Below are 22,692 nucleotides of genomic sequence, written 5' to 3'. Positions count from 1 at the left end.
GGGGGTTCCCTTGGGAGGGGAGACCCAGAGCAGGGAGGTACTGTGGTGGGCAGAACCCCTGGGCAAAGGGCATCAGGGTCTGGGAAGGACATGGGGGCCAGCGGCAGGCGAGACATCAGCCGGCAGAGGGCATGCCGGAGCTGGAAAAGAGCTAATTCCCTGGAAATCCAGTAGGAGGCGCCACGCTGGTGAGTCATCGCACTGCTACACGTTCCCTTTAACTTTTTTGATTGGTGTAAATGCAGAATTCAAGGGGCACAATCCCACAGGACTCAAAGCTGAAAAACGGTTTGCATGAATATGCTGCTGCTGCCAGCCAAAACCAGTGTTTCACACTGCTTCTGTTACAAATCTTCATTGGAATTGCTGCCTCGAATTTTAAAAAATCAAGTAAAAATTAAGCTTTTTTTAAACATAAGAAAATCTTTCTGCAGTTACTGACTCTAATAGACCTCCTTAACATTCAAATAGGTCTTGTATTTTAAAAACACAACAACTTTAAAATCACCTAAAGCAGCAACAAAGATTGTGAGCCCTAGCTGTATAATGTGGTCACTTACTTGTCAATAGTTGCTTTCACTCTGATCTGGTAGTTCAGCTCTGGCAATTTAATTAGCAGCCTGGGAAATAAAATGTTCAGTTTTACACTATCAGAACTAGGACTTGTCCCTTTTATATAGTAAAATTATTTGTCATTATAGAATAAAAGCTGGTTGTTCCCTAGTCAAAGGATACATCTATACTAGCCGCCGGATCGGTGGGTAGTGTTCGATGTATCAGGGATCGATTTATCGTGTCTCATCTGGACGTGATAAATCAATCTGCGAATCGATGCCTGTACTCCATCTCGGTAGGAGGAGTAAGCGCAGTTGATGGGGGGCGCCGTGGCAGCCGACTCACTGCCATGAGGACGGCCAGGTAAGTCGAACTAAGATACTTCGACTTCAGCTACGCTATAGTTGCGTATCTTAGCTCGAACCCCCCGGTAGTGTAGCCCAGGCCAAAGGTCTCTAAAATCCCATTTTAAAGAAAACCAGACCAAGTACCCAGAGCTGCATCATGATTTGCAGGGTCCCAAGCTCAAGTTGAGGGAATGAGGGAAATAATGTGGCAAGTGCCTCCGTCTTCATCGTAAGTGCTGGCATGTGACAAAAGTTAGGACGGCACAGACAAAGTGTGAATGCATAAGACCTGCAGCTGTGTTGTGAGAGACATCAAGACGATAGTAAGCATGGGGGTTCTTGTACCCTCATCCCCACACAAGAATGCTCCTGTTCCTTCTGTTCTTACTGCTCATGGATGGGATTCAGCTGCGAGTTCCACCACCCAATTCTATTTTCAGAGCAGGCAAAGAGCCAGTGGGGAGTAAATTCAGGCTCTGAGCTGCTGAAGACACAAGCCTTCAAAAATGCAGTAATTTACCTTGCTTGTGTGCAAGAGTAGCCTTGAAACTACTGCAGAGTTGGCCTGTGTGATGAGATATATTATTCACTTTGTTTTTCTGCCTTATTTTGTTTGCAATGTCATTAAAGCAATAATCCAATAAAGGAGTTATTTTTTAAAAATGTGACCAGGCAAACATCTGAAGTCTTTACTCACAGTGAGAAGCTGCCACTTTCATTTACATTGAGCAGTATCTTACTCCATGTATAGTTGTAGGTGGCAGACTTTGGACCGCAGTGTATGTATGTCCTTACTCAAGAAAATTCTCATTGAAGGCAATAGGATCTCTGCTTGAGTGTAGTCATCAGGATTTGGCCCAATGTGTTAAATGTTGGCTCTCCCAGGATATAAAGTAATATGGAAATAAAGGAATTAATGCTAGTCTTCCTTTACTTACCTTAGTTTGACAGTGAACTGTATTAAGGTTTTAAGTACCATTGGCCTCTGGGGATGGGTGGGCATGCAGGGCTGCCTTTCAATCACAAATGAACTAGTTGGAAAAGAAATAGCTTGATTAAAAGCATGCATAAATGTACAGAACTAGTCAAAAGGCTTTCAGATCATGGAGGGTGACTTTTCTATGCATATTGGAGTGGCAGGTATACATCTCAGTCCCATAAAAAATGAAGCAGTTGAATATAATAGAACACATCATAACACACCGATATCATATTCCACTAAATGATATAGGAAAGAGTCACCACCACAAATGAAGCAGGAAAACATGCTACAAAACTGGTTCCAATAAAATGTCTAAAACATGAAATACAACAATTATTTCACATTTCTGTCATATTTTAAAGATAAATGGCCAAATTTTGCTCTCAGACAGGGCCAGTCCTAGGTATGTGCTAACAGTGCAGTCACATGTGGTACATCCACGGCATAGGCAAAACACCAGGGCTGGAACAGTAACAAAATATGGTTTACTTAAAAGGAAGAAACTAAAAGGGATGCCTGAGTGTGGCACTCATGGGGCGGGAGGAGAGGCATGGAAAAATTTGGCCTCCCCTAGTCCCACACAAGGCCTTGTTCACAGAGGCACATGGATGATTCCTGTTGAAATCAACAGGAGTTATGCATGTTTATCCAAAGGCAGAACTTGACCACAAAACTTTAAGGGCCTGATTCATGAAACTCCTATCCCCAGGCTCCTACCAATGTCTATTAGTGTTGTAGGTGCTCATTATCTTTAAATAACAAGCTCTAAAATCATTGCAGATATGGTCACGTTTTTTTCTTTTCAATGATAAATTGTGTTAGATTCCTGCATCTTAAATAACACACAAAATGTATAGCAGCTGATGTACCTTCGGAAAAGGTTGTAGAGCAAGAAGTTGACTCTTTCCAACAGGTGAGGCCTTTGCAGTAGAATAGGATCTCCGTCATAAGTCAGTTTAGTCAACAGCTCATCCAATTTTTCCAGTTGCCTTCTTATTTGAAAAAGACTCTCTGCCAGCAGAGTAAAACTATTGCAGAACAAATGATTGTTACATTCTCTCATATAAATTGCTTATTAGAACATAAGTTACTGATGTTCTTGTCAGAAAAATCATAATATTAGAATTGATTGTCATTTAGTAGCCTTAGACAAGCTAACCTCAGCCAGTTAAATGAATACATGTGAACCACTGGCCAAATTGTTCCTATATCACTTCAGAAATGAGTCCTTTCCCAAAAGACCTCATTGACACTGACTTGAAGCTGCCTGTGACTTGCTAAAGAGAAATATATATGCAACCACTACTACAAGACAATAATGCCACAGCTCAGTAGTATTTTTGCAAAACATGCTCTTTAAGAGAAGAACATTTCTATCCCAGAGAAGTGAGGAGATGACTGTGAAAATCCAACCCAAGCACACTTGGCTAATAGTTTACTTTAATGAGATTTATGTGGCTAAAATCCCATATGGGACTCTGAAAAAAGTCTCCCTTCCCATAACAGTGTGAAGAGTGGATAAAAACTGAGCCAGGACTTCAAGATTTGTCCTGTTATACCTTTGTCACAAATTCACATAGGTCCATACAAAAAGATCAGGTAGAGCTGGTTGAAAAAAATTTTATTGAAAAAATATTTTGGTAACAAAACAAAAGAAGCTTTTCATAAAAAAAATAAATTTTCATTTTGCTGTCAGTTTTCTGATGGAAAAACTAAAACTTTTTCAAAAAAATGGTTTTGTTTTTGGTTGTTTTCCCCCTCTACCATTCTTTCCCTTTTTCCTTGCTGACCTTCACTATACCTCTTCCAGTGGGGGGGGAGAGGAGGGGGGAAAGCTTCACGGACATAAAAAAAAGTGTTGGGAAGGCTCTGAATGGAACAAGAATGTTCTCTGGCTCCATTATAATTGTCAAATTTAATTATGTTTATGTTCCAATTTGAACTTTGAATCTAGATATGACAACCTCCTTTTGAGCCTTGTGGTATTTTCAAATACAGGCTATGATCTCCCCTTTAACTCCTACTTGTTACAATGACCTGTTGTTTCAAATCTGGTGAAGTGTTGCATTGAATGAGTCAAAGCATGAAGTCTTTACCTATTTCTTCCCCTGATAAAACTCCCACTGTCCTCAAGTGACGAGTTTAGTGAGCTCAGCGTGCCACTCTAATACGCACAGAGAAGTCAGATGCCATGAAATGACAGCGTTGTTTCTCTGTGGGTTTTTGACTAGATCTGTACATTTATGTGTGGTTTTAATCAAGCTATTTATTTCTTTTTAGCAAAACTCCTTTGAGGAAGTATATGTGATATATGGGAGGCTTGTCGCTGTTGTTTTGTTTGACAATCTGCAAGTGATGAGTCTCTGTGTATAGCTTGTTGTTTTGTATTCATTCTAATAGGACATTTATACCTATCAAAGCCCATCGCATTTCAGTTACTTATTTCCTTAACTGCTACCATATCAGCAGCAAACCATTAATTCATATAGGGTCCCATCAGAGCTGCTGCTGTATCTTTTTACATGTGTTGGGCTACTGTGAAGCAGCAGACTTCCTGTGGTTTTCACTGGAAACTTAAAAGTAAATGTAAGTTTACCAGTTCTGGAGCTGATCAAGTCCACTATTTAGAGGACCTCCAATGCAGGCAATTTGCTGGCGCCTCTTCCAGTCTAGAAGCTCTTCAAGAAGCATGTTGTTCATCAAGACATCACTTTCATTTATTACTTGTGCCATTTTACTAAGGACTTCCTGAAAGGAATAGGAAAAGTGTCACCAACTGATCACAGGGAACACCAATAAAGCTTACAAATGAAGCCAATTATAATGCTGGCCATATATTTTAATTTCTTAGAGTAAGGAAAAATGTGCAATACGTTAATGTGCAATAAAGTGTTTTGGATTCACCTTGTTTTTAAGCGTTTCTCTTTGAAACACCATATTCAAATTACTTAAGGCTTTAAATATATAATGTTCTAATGCTTATGGATTAATTTTTATTTCTGAGAAAGTGACCATACTTATATCGCTACTGCTTGGGTTCAGGTGACTGGATTCTCCATCCATTGTACTAAAAATAGTCCTGAATATTAATGAATTCTTTTTACAGATAATTTTTTTTTTTTAGTGAATTTATTATGGCATAACACCTCCAGGAGCTTGCCATGTAGAAGCATCGTTAAGGTCACAAGCTCCTTTCTGTGATCTTCGATTGTATCCCCACATAGACTTTTCTTTAATGATGAAAAGTCTATGTGGAAATTATATGGAAGTTTTTAAGCTATTCCAAGGTGAACAGCAAAAAAAAATAGACATAGAAGGAGTGCTTTCCCCATCATCAGTTGGCATTCAACTGCACTCAATAGTGTGGTGTCTGGTTTTGTGGTTATGGGATTACATTGATCTGGAGTGTTTTGTTTTTCCTGCCTTTAAATGCAGTAACTTGCAAACAAAGGGGATGAATCCAGAACACTTCCTGTGAGGTGATGGTTAATCCTCACCTGCCAACTAATAGGATCATGCCCTTAATCATACTCTTTAGAACTGCCAGTTATTTAATTGCTAGTAATCCCCCCGCCCCCCATCATCTCCCTGGTATTTGTAACACAAAATTATGTTTACCTGCTCTTTTTGATCGGAGAATTTGTGCAAATGCCTCCTTATATGTGATTATTCAGTGTGGGAGTAGGGGGAGAAAGAAAATGAACCACAAATGACAAAACATGTTACCAACCTTTCTTTTGTAGTCTAAGGTATTGAGCATTTCCTGCAATATCACCATTTCCTGTTTCATCAGGACGCTGTTTTTGTCACCCTGTTCTGCAGGAGGAAGAGAAAAAAATAATCTGATAACCTCAGTATAAGCATATGTGTTTATAATGGGGATAGGGGGTGCGAAGCCCTAAACCAATTATATTCTGGTAGCTAGTAAAGAAATCTACTAATGTTTGTAATTAAAGTTTATTACTCTATGACTCTAATATGAATTATTATAGGAGTTGGGTATTTTGATTTTTTTTCTTGCGTGGAACAGGAGGAGTATAGGGAAGAAATGAATAATGTTATTAGATTCTTATGTCTGTGTATACTCTTATTTCATTAGATAATTCTGGTTTGGATAGGATTCAAATACTGAATTGTGATGAGCCATTATAAAATTGTGCATGATGCTGTCAGTAATTCTAGTAAAGTTCTTTGGAATCTTTAGTGTGAACCATGTGTCCAGTTAAGGAAATATTTGCAGGTGGGGGACAGGTGCAAGAAGGTTTGGCATTAGGGATGGGGAATTTTATGGTGCGCCTAACCATGAGAAATTTGGAAGTTGTGAGTACAGGTCACTAGGTGTTTGCCTTGACCTGATCTTTCCTGCTACTGGTTGTCTACTGGCTTCACGACTTCCTAGCGTGACCCACTCCCTTTTCCTCTGCAGCTCTATACCCTTCACTTTCTCTACACCTCCAACTACTTTCGAAGAAGAACTTAATGCCATCTATGTTTACACTAGGCCCCGGCATATGCCTTCCATTGAAATTTGTGCTCTGACACATTAAATCTGTCTCATATGATTGGCATGTTGAAGAACTTGGGATACCTAGGGGCCCAGATTTCTCTACATGTTCAAAGGAAGGTGCCCTTAAGGTCTCAGTGCAGACATAGCAGTTTCATTTCTGAAGGAGGGTCATGAAGAAGTTGTTGCAATGTGACAAGTTGCAGATCCCAGAAGCACTGCAGGCTGCTCAAGCTTGCATTTGGAATGCTCACCAGATGATTATCACGGCTCTGGTCAAAAAAACTGGAAGGCCAAGTTAGTGGCTAATGAATTGGTTTTAGAAAACTCCACTATGGGGGAAAGCACGGGATCCTATACATTCCACTCTGTAAGAGGAAGGGCCATGAAAAGGGTTAACATGAAAAAATTCTTTGAAAAAAATATCCTCTAAACTATGAAGACCATAATTCCCAAGACTTGATCACACTGCTTCATAGCTCATTTACAGAAAATAACTGCATCTGGACACTGAGGATATTATTACTATTTTAACCCCAGAACTGTGCATTATGGCACAGATAGCAGTTTTGCATACATATTATGCATATATCTCAAAATATCAGCTTCTGTATGCTTGGAAGATAATACACAAAACACATGAGACTGGAATCTAGCCTTATAATCAACATTTTCTCAAAGAATCTTAAAATAATTATGAAAAAGCTTACCTAGGCTCTGTATTGTTTTATACCTGAAGTCAAACTCCTCTTGCAAATCTTCTAAGTATTTAATATCTTGTTCCGTCATCTTTTTATAAATTTAAAAAAAAAAGATTCAGTATAGCACTTGAGGGTTCACCATATCTGACAGTTTCTAATTTACATTATTTTATTTTTACCTAGATTGAAGTTGATGTCTTTCAATATTTCCCTTCCCTGTTAAAGACTTGATAGGACTGTTCATCTCCTACTCACTAATCTCACCAAAAAAATGGTAATTTTGTGTGGAGCTGCAGACCATAATATTACATAAGGAGAGAAGGGTTCCTTTCATTGCATCCCAGTAAAGTCACATATCAGCCTCTTTCATACACTGATATTTTTATTGTTACAATCAGCCCAATCATGAACTCTGCTGTGGCAAAACTACATTGATTCAGGTTTTGCCTGCAGAACGAGACACTGTATGTATCTGGCCACATCATTTATTTTCACCTAAACTAGTCACCAAATAATAATTCAAATCCTTATTTGTTTGAAAGTAGAAATGACTAAAATTAGTTGAGACTGCTTATCAATAACATAAACTTAACTAAAATACATTTATGTAAAGTATTAGAGTAATTGCCATTTGACACTTAAACATACCAAGGATGCCCCTCCCCCACGCACTTTTTAAAACATAGTAGTTTGGTACTGTAAATTGTCATTCTTTGAAGACTAGTCGATTACTCACACAAACTATGAAAATTATTAATTAAATTATGTTTGTGGATTTGAATACACAGCTACCTAAAGTATAGCATAGGGATTTTTAATGTGGATATCCAAGAAAAGAATTTATCTTTAAAAGTAAAGCCCAAGAACAAATTTAAAAAAAAATAAAAAATAAAAAACCAAACAAAACACTTCTACCATCTTGGTGTGCACACCAAAACACTTGCTTGCAGAGTATTGCCACAGCAGGATAATTTCCCATTTTTAACTCAGAGCTCCAATTTTTCATTTGTTTTTATAATTCTTTGGCCTATTTGCTGATTTAAAGTCATTCTCCACTGTTCTGAGGTGAAACAAGCTGAGTCATACTTTGTGCAAAAGACCCTCTTCTGTGACACGTGAACTCCTGATCCCACACCATTTAAGTCAACTGAAGACTTTGCATTGACTGCCCTGGGAGTTGGATCAGAGCCTACAAGAATATTTAGGAGCGGAGACTTCCAGAAAAAGTTCTGGCCAGATAGAATGACCTAGGTTCTGCAGGTCTGTAGCCACAGACTTAATTTTTAGATAAAGACATGAACTTTGTGCAAAGCAGTGAAACTGAATTACAGGACTGTCACATCTTACGCTGGGGTTAGGTTCTAAAGCCAGCATGTAAGATGAAAATTGCATATAGTCAAACCCCCAGACCAGCAGCAGGCTGAGTGGGGCTGGTGGACAGAACCCCAGACCGGCTCAGCCCACTGCCGGTCTGGGGTTCCAGCTGCCGGCTCCTGCTAGCGGGATCCCGGCTGCCGGTTCTGCTCAGCCCGCTGCCGGTCTGGGGTTCCGTTCACCCAGGCAGGCAGCTGTCTGAGTGGGGCCAGCGGCCAGGATTCTGGCTGGCTGCAGAGTGCCAGTAAAAATCAGCTCATTGGGAGCACAGCTGAATTTGTGTAAATTAAACGCGCATATGATGTGACTCCACTGTACTGCTTTGGCCTTTTTCAGAGGTTCACTTTCATGCTTTAATATTTAAAAGGGTTTGGAAAGACTTCTCCAAGTAATCCTATCATAAAAAATGATTCATGAACAGGCTTTGCCCTAAGGTTCCCCCTCGCAGCTGGGCTCCCTCTGCTCCGGGGCTGGAATGGAAGCTGCAACCCAACGCAGAGCCTGCTGCCTGCCCACCCATGAGATGCAAGTAGGAGGTGGCCCCGGCTGTGCAGGGGCTGGTGTGAGTTGATGATCTGGCATCTCCCCCCCTTCCAACCCTTCCATTCCTGCTCGCTTACAGTAATCAGACTTTTGGTGTCCAGACTTTCTGGTTGAAAACTGGACACCTGGCAACCTTGGTAAATGTTTAGAGGACTATAAAAATCTCCAAATCTAGATGTGTGACAGTCACATCTGTTATTGTTTGTTTTTTTTCTATTTTGGGGACTAAACTTTGGAAATGCAAATACAAGGTGTGCAGTTGCATGCACAGTTGGCTGTTTTTCATGCACAATTCAAACATACATTATCAAAAAACATGTAGCTCCTAACCATTATTATTTATCCTTTCCTTTTCAGTGAAATTCATCCTCCCCACAAAAAGCCCCAGCAACAGATTCTATGCAGCAGTTTGCAGAAGAGGATCAATGCTCACCAACATTAAGGGCAGGCTGCTGGGCCTCCGCCTCCAGCTGCTTCTCCTCTGTGACGCTATCTAGACCCTAAATATATAAGTGCTGATCCAGTGCCCCATTCCTGGGTTTGATACCCAAACTCTCCCCTTTTCTGTTTTTTTCCTTTGTTATATAAAGAACAACAAAACGAAATCTCAAGTCACACTTCTTCTTGCGGTAAGTTTTTTCTAGTATTATCCCTGGAAGACCTCTCTTTCTCTGTCCTTAGTTGCCTCTACTATAGAGAGATACTTCTGGGATGAAGTACTGGGCTCCATTTGAACAGGCTGCATGACTGAATCTGCTGTAATAAATCTGTAACTCTGTGTGGAGTCCTAGAACCTGACACGCTGTCCCAGACTATAACAGATACAACATACCTGGGCACTGTTCTTAATGGCAGACACTTTGTGCTCCACATTTCTTTGTCTTTCTGAAACTACGGAATTCTGCAATTGTTTTTCCAGTGGTCCCTAGAACAAATTAAATATGTAGTGTGTAGACCGTCTATGATGTCTTAAACAGCAATGCTATTTCACCTTACATAGAACATTCCATACCAATAACTCCACTACAACATCTAGCACAGAAGATGGAATTCAGGGCTAGATCTTCAGCTGTAGTTCCACAGACTGTTCTACAGTAAATCACTGTAGTTCCACAGACTGATAAACAACACCCACTGGATCTTGAGATCCGAATGGATACAGGTAGTGTTAAAAACATTTTAAAATTTAATATATGTTTAACAAACAAGAAAATCCAAAATAAAAATATATTGTAGGAAGATTGTTTATATTGCTGAAAAAATATTTTAATACCCCAGTAAGCACATACATTCTATGCACAAGTTATTAACTTATTAACAGAACTTAAATGAATCTGTCTAAATTTTTCCATCAATATAACAGTTTTCATAAAATGTATATTGTACAGTTTGGGATTTTCTTGTGTGGTTTTAAAAAATATATTAACTTCTTTTAATAAGTTTATGGAGGGGATGGTATAATGGAACTGTCTACGATGGCATGTGGCCCATCAGCAACTGCCAGTAGCAAAAATCCCAAAGGGCTGGAGACAGGACATTAGATGGGGAAGGCTCTGAGTTACTACAGAGAATTCTTTCCCAGATGTTTGCCTGGTGGGTCTTGCCCACATGTTCAGGGTCTTAACTGATCATCATATTTGGGGTTGGAAAGGAATTTCCTCTGGGTCAGATTGGCTGAGACCTGGGGGGTTTTCACTTTCCTCTGCAGCATTGGGCACGGGTCACTTACAGGTTTAAACTAGTATAAATGGTGATTTCTCTGTAACTTGAAGTCTTTAAACCATGATCTGAGGACTTCAATAACTCAGCCAGAGGTTAGGGGTCTATTTCAGATGTGAATAAAGTTCTGTGGCCTGCAATGTGCAGGAGGCCAGACTAGATGATCACAATGGTCCCTTCTGCCCTTAAAGTCTATAATAATTAGCATAACAAGTATTGCATAATAAATACAAGCTAAAACTTAACAATGAAACTTGTCTTATACAACACAAGTTTAAAAACTGCTCCATGCTTCAGAAACATAGGTGCCGACTCCGTGGGTGCTCCGGAGCTGGGACACTCACGGGGGAAAAAATGGTGGGTGCTGAGTACCCACTGGCAACACCCCCATCAGCTCCCCCCTACCCCTGCACCCAAGCACCTCCCAATCACTGGCAGGCCCTGTGGATCAGCGCCTCCTGCCCGCTGCGAACAGCTGTTTCGCGGTATGCAGGAGGCTGGGGTGGAGGGCGGAGAAGGGAGGATGTGGCGCATTCACGGCTAGGGGTGGCATGTGGGCGGGAAGAGGTGGAGTCGGAAAAGGCAGGTTAGGGGTGGGGCTTTGGGGAAAGGGGTGGAGAGGGGGCAGAGTCGGGGGGTCAAGCACACCCTGGCACTTTGGTAAGTCGGCGCCTGTGTTCAGAAATAATGCCATCTCTCACAAGGCATTCCTGTAGTTTAAGATTAACAGTAACATACTGAAGTTACGTAAATTAATGTGTAAGGTCCTGATTCTGCAAACACAAATGCGCACATGCTGTTTACGCGATTTGGAGACAGAGGGCCAGATCTTGCCCTCACTTTTCCTGTTGGTTTCATCATAAGAGGACAGAATTTGGTTCTCAGTACCAGGGATCAGCATGGCCAAAGCAGATTAATAAAATGTAATATGTTACCTGTACAGGCATGCTGGCTGCAGCCAATATCCTTCTCTCTTCTCTTAAGCAGTTTGAAATAATAACTGTTATGTGCATAGGATTACCATGGTATTTTCCCTGCAAACATAAACAAATTGTAAATGTTAAAATTAAAAGAAATCTAGGGTCTTCCCAATGTAAATAATAAAAATCTTTATTTCATTGTCTACTGACTGGCCTTGTATAGGTTTAAGAGATTTTGCTAATATTTCCCACCATTGCTAACACTGATTCAGCTATAAGCCAGTGTTAACCACAACGGGAGCCATTATGTAGATAGCCTGCCTGGTAGTGACACCATTTTCAGCACCGTGTCATTTAGACTTGTTCTGAGCTGGATTAGATGACACAATGCTGGTACCCAGTGAGCCATGCGCGCTGGGGCTCCCAATGATGCTAATGCTGACAAGGTGTTAACAATGGTTGGAGTTTTTTTGAGAATATTTGTAGTGTCGACTAGGCCGACTTGATGCAAATGCATGACTTCTTTGAAGACAAGTACTGCATACATTTATATGGTATTTATTATTTATTCACATCCCAGATGCACCTAAAGGCCCCTATCAGCATTCTCATCAGCAAACTAAGGAAGTATGGGTTGGAGGAATGGTCTGTGAAGTGGATAGAAACAGGCTGAATCAACGGGCTCAGCGGGTAGGTATCAATGGCACATTCTCTAGTTGGCAACTAGTAACAAGTGGTGTGCCCCAGGGGTCTGTCTTAGGGCCCGTTCTATTCAATGTCTTCATTAATGATCTTGATGATGGGATAGCTTGCACATTAAGTAAATTTGCAGATGACACCAAGTTGGGGGGAGTGGTGGACACGCTGGAGGGCAGGGATAGGATTCAGGGAGACTTAGACAAATTGGAGAAGTGGGCCACAAGAAACCTCATGAAGTTCAACAAGGACAAGTGCAAAGTCCTGCACTTAGGACAGAAAAACCCCATGCACTGCTACAGGCTGGGGACTGTTTGGCTAAGTAGCAGTGCTGAAGAAAAGGATCTTGGGGTTACGGTAGATGGAAAGTTGAACATGAGCCTACAGTGTGCTCTTGTAGCCAAAAAGGCTAATAGCATACTGGGCTGTATTAGTAGGAGTGTTGCCAGCAGATCGAGGGATGTGATTATTCCCCTCTATTCGGCACTGGTGAGGCCGCATCTGGAATATTGTGTCCAGTTTTGGGCGCCACACTACAAAAAGGACGTGGAACAATTGGAGAGAGTCCAGCGGAGGGCAACAAAAATGATTAGAGGACTGGAGCACATGACTTATGAAGAGAGACTGAAGGAACTGGGCTTATTTAGCCTGCAGAAGAGAAGACTAAGGGGGGATTTGATAGCAACCTTCAACTACTTGAAGGGATGCTCCAAGGAGGAGGGAGCTAGGCTGTTCTCAGTGGTGACGGAGGACAGAACAAGGAGCAATGGTTTGAAGTTGCAGTTGCGGAAGTCGAGGCTGGATATTAGAAAAAACTTTCTGACTAGGAAAGTGGTGAAGTATTGGAATGGGTTACCTAGGGAGGTGGTAGAATCTCCATCTTTAGAGATATTTAAGGTCCGGCTAGACTGCACTCTGGCTGGGATTATTTAGGGAAAGTGGTGCTGCCTTTAGCAGGGGGTTGGACTAGATGACCTCATGAGGTCCCCTCCAACCTTTTAATTCTATGATTCTGTGATCAGAGTCCCGCTGCACTAAGTGCTATACAAACACACAGCGCATGACACAGTCCCTGCTCCCAAGAGCTTACAGTCTTACAACAGATCAGTCACACAAGTAAGTTGAATGAGGAGGTAGGAACAAACAGGGTGGGAGGACAAAGATTACAGTCTAAATCAAAAGGCATCTTATGTAACTTATTTGTATGTCTAGATAATACGGCGGCTTCTAGAGTAGTAGTGGATTTAAAAACAATGTGGATTTAAGGCCTCTTTAAAAACAAATCGTGATTAAATTGATAACAATAATCCGATAAAATGTATTACTGCATGTAGATTTATGCTGCAATGCAGAATGATTTTGTGCCATTATTGTGAATATATTACTATAAAGATTATTAAATTATAACCATGAGTTATATGTGGCAATGGAACAATTTGACCTTCAAATGAAAACGTATCTGGTTTGAGATGGTTTTCTTGTCAGCATATTTTTGATGTATTTTTTTAAATCAGGTTTTCCATTTTCAATCCAGCATGTAGCGTGCATTTGAGCAAGAAAACTGTATACCACATATCAGCATAGTAACTATGTACGCAGAAAAGACTTCCCCAGTATATATCAATAGACTTAAATCTGTTCTCATTTTAGCCTCAAACAATTTTCATTCCAGTAACACATGGAAGAAGCAGTTTTCATCCCAAGAACAAGGAGCCCAATCTTCCTCTCATTTACACTAATGTAAACCAGGGGCAGAATCAGTATCTTTGATGGAGTTATACTAGTTTAGAACTATTGTGAGATCAGAATCAGGCCAAAGGGGAACAAATATTAACAAAGTTTGTGCTGTCTTTGGCAAACTAGGAAGCCTGTACCCCTTCCCTGAAGCAGGGCCTTTCACAGTGATATTCTTTTGTGCTTTTGCCTCTTTTTCTGTAATATTTGTTTATGTTACTGTTTTTTCATATTTTTATTATAATTTGTACAGTACAATTTCTCACACTATTCCAGAATCAAATACTGAGTCTCTCTCGCAGTGTTTCCCCTTCTCCATCTTTCTAATTTAGTTTTCACTCTCCTCTGGCTTTGTTTCTATTAAGTATTTTTCTTATTCTTGCTTTTTCTTTGCCTGGCACAATCAGCTTCACAATTCTTAAAACATCTCTTTATTTCTTAAACCAGTTGTTCCATTGTCTGTCAACAGGGTGAGGATGTGTGATGGAAAAGTGCATAGACTCATATCTTTTCACATCAGTGTGATTGCACAGTTGAATTCTTAGCAGTAGCACTACATGCAAAAAAACAAAAAATGTAGAAAAAATCCCATGGTGGTTTTGGTTGAGGCATGGATAGCTGGAGGGTGTTTTTCATTGCATACGCTGTCTGCAGTTGCAAGGCAGCGGAGTATGAGAGAAAGATGGACCTTCAAGAGGAATACAAATCATTTTAATCACTGGGACTGGCTGGTTGTTGTTAAACATTGTTGTGCTTCAAAACAGAAATTGCACTGATGTAAAAGGCACAGGACTTTTGTAGTCAGTTGAATGGGGAGTGAAAGATTACCTATCCTTCCCAGAGAAGCTTTGGCTTTCATCACCGGGCAAGTCTACACTTAAGCGCTACATCAGCGCAGCTGCACCGCTGTAGCACATCTGGTGAAGATGCACTATGCCAACTGGAGAGCGCTCTCCCATCAGCTTAATAACTCTACCTCTGTGAGAGGCGGAAGCTGTGTCAGCAGGAGAGCCTCTCCCACTGACATAGCGCCAGTGTGGACAGGGCTTAGGTTGATGTAACTTACATCGCTCGGGGGGCGGGTGTCTTTTTTTCACACCCCTGAGTGTCGTAAGTTGCATCAACTTAAGCAGCAGGGTAGATCAGCCCTTAGTGTTGAAACAAAGCTTCAGAGTTAACCAGCTGAATGCTAAGTAAGGTACCTGCTATACGGGGTAAAATAAACTTCCCACAGCTGCCACATGTGCTATATGTCCTAATGTCCCTTTGAAGTGTGCTGAAAAGACTGTGACAAGTTCAAGGAGTTGTGCTTACATTCAGCAGTGAAGACTTTAATATCACTGTGGACTCCAGTTCACTATGTACATAACCTAAAAAGAAAGGAGGTTCTACTACAGCAGTCATTTGCTTTGGGGAGTAAAGAGCAAAGGCTAGATTGTGATTTTAGGCACAGCCCTGAGCAAGATGGTGGCAGATAACCAGCACTATTCTAGGAATCACTGCACCTCAGACACCCCTCTAAAGCACAATTCCCTCCTGACCTCCTCCTTGCTGTGGGGTGAAGATAAGGGGAAGGTGGGTGGAGAAGGTAGTTGTTGGTTATTTACTGATCTATACAAACTCTTTCTTGCACTAGCTCAGCTGTGCTGGCCAGTGTGTTACAAGAGCAGAGCCAAACTTCTGCACATTTCTCAGTTCTCTGCCCACTTCCCACCCATTGGCTCTGTAGGACTGAAGGAGAGTGAACAGGTGCACAGTGCTTGCTTATCACTGCTCATGTGGACACAAGGGTGTAGCCCATGCAGTGGTAAAAGGAGGCTTCTTACTCCCCTGTACCGGCAGCTTGTCAATCTAGCCCTCAGTAAATTCCAATTGAAACTTTGCTCCCACCTTCAACATACATGAAAGGAGGTGAGCGGAATGGGGGACATCACATGTGATCAGGGCTGGGAGCTGAGGATATTCCTGCAGAGGATTGAAGCCTCATCCTGTTTGACTAGAGTGGTGCTTCATGAGGAAAGGGACAAGAGTAAGGGTTGTCCAAATCCTCAACTGGTATAAAATAGCATAACTTCCATTGAAATCAATGGTTAATTTATACAACCTGAGGAACGAGCCCTGATGTTTAGCTAGTTCTTTCTAATTCTTATAGTTTTTGTTTGCTGATATTCTTTACTGTCCCATCTCCTACATTTGAGAGTTCTGTCCTGGAGATGGCTGGCTGGAAGGAGTCTTGGCTGTGTCCTGGTGCCTCCACAGGCAATCTGCAGGTGGACAGCCTGAGGAGCGGGTAGTCTGGGTGAAGCACTGCCCAGCAACAGAATCCCACTAGCCTGTAACAAAATCTTAGGGTTTAAGCAGTGTGTTTAATACACCATAGACCTGATCTTGCAATCAGACTGTCATGGGCAGACCCTTGTGCCCATAAAGGATATAAGGGTCTGCCCACATGGATTGCAGAAGGGGATCATAACATTCAGTGACAGACTCATCTCAGAGACCTCTCTTTCAGTTTAGGCTGGGGCCTTTGAGCCCATTTTAAGGTTTAGACTGGGGGCATGGGGATAAACTGAGGTTAGAGTTTCAGCATCAAGATGGCTGAGAAACGGCCATCCCAAAGAACCAAAAGAGGGCAAAAACGAAATCCCTCAGACTCTGTAGTTTTTTGTCATTGCCAAGTGAAAGAGACAGGATTCAAACAAAAGCTGTTTAACAAAGTCAACAAAAAATGAAATTCTGTGTTGGAGTCAGGAAATGTATTTACATAGAAAAGGCGTTTCAAAAGAAACTCTTGTTAGTGGGATGATTTAAAATCCCCCGCCATACGATCACCAGGTAACAGGGACTTTCCCAGCATTTCTACAGATACCAGTTGTACACACACGTTTTTTTCTTCTCTCTTTCTCTCTTTTTTCACAATGAAAAAGAATTAATGACTGAGCTGTTTGAGACCAAAGTGATTAAGGGGGAATTAACTCCCTTCCGTCTCAGCTCCACAAAGCTCAAGTAAATAAAATTTTGTGTGTAATAAACTACACACTGACTGGTAGTGGGGAGAGAATTCTCTCACCCCTCGCTCACCACAGGAGTGCAGGTCACCTCTGCAGCCTGTGTGAGGCAGAGGCTGTGATTGCTTGGACGTACTACATAGATGTTTGTGGATACAGGGGTAGAGTAAGCCCAGCCCCCTTTTGCTACACACCCTAAACAACATTGTTCTCGACTACGGGGAGCTGGCATGGAGCCCAGCTCCATGGCTTCCTGGGAGTAGAAAGTCTCTGGTGTCCCACTTTGCCATCGCTCAGCAGCAGAACCAAACATGGTGTTGCTACACTGGGAGCTGCTTTGGCATCAACACCAGTGGGTGAACAGAATGCAGACAGTGTCTTAAAAATAACAAGATTGAAGCTCGTTTACAAACTATATTACATCACCCACCTTGTCTCTTCTATACAGAATAACATATTTAAAGACTTAACACTTAATGTTCCAACTTGTTTTATACAATTCTCAATGATTATTGTATTTGCTGTTGAAAAAAGTATGCAGATCACCACCCGTTTTCTTCAATATCAGTTTAAAATCTCCACAAAAAATTCCATCCTGGTTCAATTTTGCCCTTAGTTAACCAATGTAGTTGAAGACAGAATTTGGCTAAGCATGAATTTGGCCATTGAGTGAGAAGCAGAAAATGATCTCCCCAAACTGGAGCGTCAAAAAAAGATGTTGGCGGCAGAAGAAGATGGAAAAATTCAGAAAAGAGCCTGAACTCAGGGAATCCAATCCTAGAATGTGATATAATGTACCATGCCATTCTGCCAGCCAGCAAAGGAGAGTACAGATTCCACAATTAGGCAGTATAGTATTTGTTTATGTATATAAAAAACCATCAAGTAAAACACTTTACTCTTACAGCAGTTTTCTACTGTGAATAAGTTCTAAACCAAGACAGTTGGAAATCTTTGCTTCCTTTAGTTATTTCCCATAACTTGATTTCAAGCCTCTGGGTTTTTCTTGTAAGCGTTGATGGGCTTATTAATACCTAACATAGTCTAAGGGAAGGCCAACAGAGAAGAGCGCTGGGGTGAACTTTTCATCTGAAAGTTTTGTTTTTCTTTTAAATTTACTACAATTTCCTCTGTCAAAAATATTTTCCTGCTCCTTTCATTTCCTAAATATAAAAATATTTCCTTTCCTAAAATAAAACATTTACATAGTGATCTACAAAATATAACTATTTAATATTTGGACAGGTTTTTTTTTCTCAGTAACTACCAGGACACTGTTAAATGAAGCAAACAGTTAGTGGAAAATGCTTTCATTCTGAACAGGTGAAAATATTCTCTGAATGCTGATGACATTAACTAAGGAAAAAAACCCCATACGTTTCCCACAGAGCATATAGATTCTGCACTTCATATAAGACAACTGACAAGATACAAATATCTTAATGGATCATGAAGAAAAAGATAAACTGATTACTGCTAAAACAGTTAATTCGCAATAACCTTTTGGGATAAATATTTTTGGTCAAGTTTTCAAGCAGCATGTAGAAGTATGTCCAATATTAATATATACAAAATCTTGCATGCGCAGGTGTAGAAAGGCATTTGTGCAGGCTAAATGAGGGACTGCATATTTCACTAGTTTTAGGCTGCAATTATTATTTGGTGCCTAGAAACTCCTTTCTATGTGCAAATATGTAGTTTTTCCCGGGGTTAATCCAGCATTCTCCTGCACTGCCCCCCCGCCCCCCCGCTCTCTTGTACCTCTTCAGTTCCTCTCTTGCTCCCTATGGTCTCTTACCTTCTTATAGTTTCCTGCCCAGACCCCTAATCACAGAGCTCACTCAGCCATGGTCCCAGGCAAGCTTCAGTTGGACTGAAAATGGTGAGAAAAAGGCAGCCATCTTTACTAGAGGCAGCCTCACTTCAGGATACAAACACTGCAGGGAAACTTAGGCCATCTTAACTGAGAACAGCTTGCTTCATCTCCATTGAAAGTAATGAGATGGTGTCCATTTTGAATATGGGAAAATTCATGAGTTTGATGCCAGCAATTATAAGATCATGGAAAACTTTAAAAAAACATCAAGATTTGCTATAACAATACTACAGTATCTACCTCTTATGTAGTGCTTTTCATCAGCAAATCTCAAAGTGCTTCACAACAGGAGTCAGTATAGTTTGTGATTTTTATGCTAGAGTTGACAATCCTGTTTTATTGCTTAACATGAAACAAGTCATCTAGACCAGAGAGTTCTCAACCTTTTTTTTTTAATAGTATGGACCACAACTTAATTGACAGACCCTCTTGTGGACACCTCCTCTCTCATCTGTGATCACGTGGGCCACCTCTCTTTCACACACTTCATCTACAAATCATGATCTCATAACAGTCCTATAGCAACTATACCAATTGCTTATATGGTAAATTAATGTAAATATTTAATTCTTAGCTTTGCTTCAGGTGATATAGCAGCTGCAAACAAAGAGGAACAGCCAGCACTTCAAACTGTACTAAGATCTGATCAGATTTTTACAAGCTACCCCCAGCTTTACACAGACCACAGGTACATGCTCTGCATGTCACTAATAGTGGATATACTTCAATGCAAGTGATTCTGGTATGCACCAGCTGAGAATCTGAATGACTGTGTGGATAGTGACTAAAGCAGGGAACTGGAAGTTAGGACTGCTGGATTCTACTTTTGATGTACACTGACCTGGCGTGTGATCTTGAGAGAGTCACTCACCTGCAAAGGACTCTTTTTATTTTTTTAATTGGGCTTGTGTCCTTTTTGATTCTTTACAAAAATGTTTTTAGGTTTGGTGGATTTTTCCCTGCTTTTTTTTTTTTTAAAGTAGAAGTATCAGGGATGTCAACTCTGGTCTTCCCAGGCTTTCTTAGAGGGCCTACTGGATGGCTCAGAAGATGTTGGTTGAAATGGTGTTGTTGCTGAATCTTTTACAAAAGTTTTCATTCCCCAAACTGTTAATTATTGATTGAAGTTAAACAGGGTTTTAAAAGAAAGGGTGTTTAAACAGTTTGACAAAAATCCTTTCCCTTCCCAATTGCTCATTTTTCACTCTCCTGACCCTTGTAATGTCCTCGCTTCACTAGATCTCCAGTCACCACCATACAGTCTTCCAGGCTGTACAGATCTTCAATTTCCAAATGGTATGTGTTTGTTTTTTTTAAAGGCAGGAAAAAACTGTTTGGTTTTTTAAAACTTTATTTTTAGAAAAAAACTCCAGACCTTCTTTATGCCCCATAAAGAAGAACACAAAGCACAAGCCACCCTTGTTTTCCTTTGCTTTCTTTTTCATTCTACCTTTAAAAGGATAGCAAACTCTTCAAAGGGTGCAGGATTCTTTCCCAATGTGGTCTTCCTCCATTTACCCATCCATTAAGCGTATGATAATACTTACTGTACTTGTTATGATTCTTTGTTTATAAAGTGCTTCAGAATTCTCTAAAGGCAACTCTTCCAGTTTGGAGTGTTATTACTAAAAGGACATTCAGATGGCCATTATGTTTCTGTTTTATCTAGGTCAAAGAGGAAGTACCTGTGTCAGTAACTATTTACCGTACTTATTTTAGACTTGTATTTTTAGATTCCCCTCCCCCATCCTCAGGATGCATGAAAGAAGAGAACTCAAAGGCAACCTCCTTCTTTTAGGCAATTCCCATGATATGGGGAAGTCCTAGAATGCACATATAGAATTCTGTATTTCCCCTCTTCATCAGTGCCCGCCTACTGTAAACTGCGTAATTTCCAGGAACTGGTTAAATTCCTTAGGACACACAGAACTAAACTTTAATAATTTGTGGGCAGATAAACAGCAGAGTTTAATTGGTGCAGGCCAGGTCACTGTCTCCCATAGAGAAACATAGAGCTGTAGGAGGAGGGAAACCCAGAAAATGTAATGCTATGAAATGTACAGAATTTGCTACTAAGCATCTCCACACAGGGGAAGAGATATGGGGCCCACTGGAGTTTGCAGCAGATGAACTTTCCTTTCCACTTCATTTGTGATACCAAAGTGTTTTCCCTAATTTACCAGTAATATTTGTTGATCAGTGCTATTTGGTGAGAGAGAACACATTCTGGTAAATTGCATGTCAGACTGACTTCAAGTCATTTTGTAATTTCACACAGTTATTGAAGTTAACCAGGATGTGTATTCTATTCTGATTATACAAACAATTTAACTTCGAAAAAATCTTCTGTGATTATTTAAAATCTGTGGGAGAGAGTGTGAGCAATTTCTGCCTCGTATCCCAACTGGAGTCTTTGGTTATTATGGGTCAGTCAATGCGAGGATGCTGAAGAGCAAGCCTATATAAGGTATAAAATGAAGCACACACCTAGACTTTCACAATGTATTATACAGCAAAGGTTAGTAAAACCTGTAGTCTCCTTGTGATGGGGGTGAGATGGTAGCAAAGGAAGAGGATTGACTGATTTATTTTTCTCCTACAGCCACTCTATACTAGAGCATCAGTAACACCCTCCCAAGAAAATACTTGCTTCAGAACTTCACGGTCAGGCCCCAGTAGATCAGAACTGAGCACAGACTATAAGAGTTTCTCTCTCCCATTTATGAGCCAATTTACATTTGTAAGTCCTACAAACACCAGTGAAAATGTACACAAACTGTTAGCGTTGAGTTAAACAAGCAATAATTGGGAATTAGCCTGCCAAAAGAATATGCATTTCCACTCTAGTAACACAATTTCCACTCTTACATCTTGTCTGAATTAGAACAATTATCTTTTAATTCCCCACCACCAGAAAGCTTCACAGTTTCACCCAATCAGCTGTAGCCTGTTAGTATTTCCTGGCCCCAAAGACCCTCCCTAATAGACTGCCTGCACTGGGACTAGAACAAGGATTTGTACTGTCTGAAGCACTGGGACAAGCCGGCCTCGCCCTGCCCATAACTGAAGATCTGCCCCCTTAATTAAGGGGGAAGAACGTCAAAGCCCAGGCTACAGCTGATTACTGGTGATAACAAATAAAAGAAACAGGATGGGAAATGAGGTCAGGTTGGAAAATCAGGGATCCAGAGGGGGGCACTGAGCAGAGATCCCCTGACAGCGCCCACTGTTCCTCAAAGGTATCTAGGGAGTCAGCGGATATTGCCCAGATGAACTCTGCCTGGAGGTGTGTTTGGATAATGGACTAGAAATAGGCCTCCCAGTCACAGAGCACCTGCCCTGTCCGGCTTCCTCCTCCTGGTGGAACAAAGATTTGTGTGTATCCTTGAACCCTAGCTAAGGGGAAAGCACCTTTCAAAACATTAAAAACTCTGCTATTGATCTACGATTAAGGCTGACCCAACAGAAAATGGTTTCATTCACACTGGTCCCTGCATAGGTTACAGTGCATGGGCCTTGCCAAAACAGATTGCTTTTGGCGATGTGGGTGTCCCAGAGCCTCACTGGCTCACGTAGGTTGGGATTGTCCCAGGATACAAGCCTTTTGGCTAGAAGCATGCAGGAGGATTAATATGATGATGGTTACCTTCTTTAAAATTAATTCTCAGACGTGTGTTTTGAGATATATCCCATCATCTTGGAAACTCTCATGAAAAGCTTGGTTGTCTAGAGC

The 22,692-nt window shown here is 40.9% G+C and overlaps 1 protein-coding gene across 1 annotated transcript in view; it reads right to left on the bottom strand.

The window, feature by feature from the left end:
* STAT4 (signal transducer and activator of transcription 4) overlaps positions 1-22,692 on the bottom strand; it is a 68,032-nt gene that overhangs the window by 20,420 nt on the left and 24,920 nt on the right. The window contains exons 4-11 of the mRNA XM_032763341.1: positions 11,661-11,759; positions 9,839-9,931; positions 7,099-7,177; positions 5,615-5,700; positions 4,481-4,632; positions 2,754-2,912; positions 1,841-1,933; positions 561-620 (exon numbers count right to left, since the gene is read on the bottom strand). Of these exons, the coding sequence (XP_032619232.1) occupies positions 561-620; positions 1,841-1,933; positions 2,754-2,912; positions 4,481-4,632; positions 5,615-5,700; positions 7,099-7,177; positions 9,839-9,931; positions 11,661-11,759 (821 nt within the window). The remainder of the gene's footprint in view (positions 1-560; positions 621-1,840; positions 1,934-2,753; positions 2,913-4,480; positions 4,633-5,614; positions 5,701-7,098; positions 7,178-9,838; positions 9,932-11,660; positions 11,760-22,692) is intronic.

Source organism: Chelonoidis abingdonii, chromosome 10 (assembly GCF_003597395.2).
Source record: "Chelonoidis abingdonii isolate Lonesome George chromosome 10, CheloAbing_2.0, whole genome shotgun sequence".
NCBI lineage: Eukaryota > Metazoa > Chordata > Testudines > Testudinidae > Chelonoidis > Chelonoidis abingdonii.
Note: the sequence above shows the minus strand (reverse complement) of the source record. Positions and strands in the feature narration are given on the sequence as shown.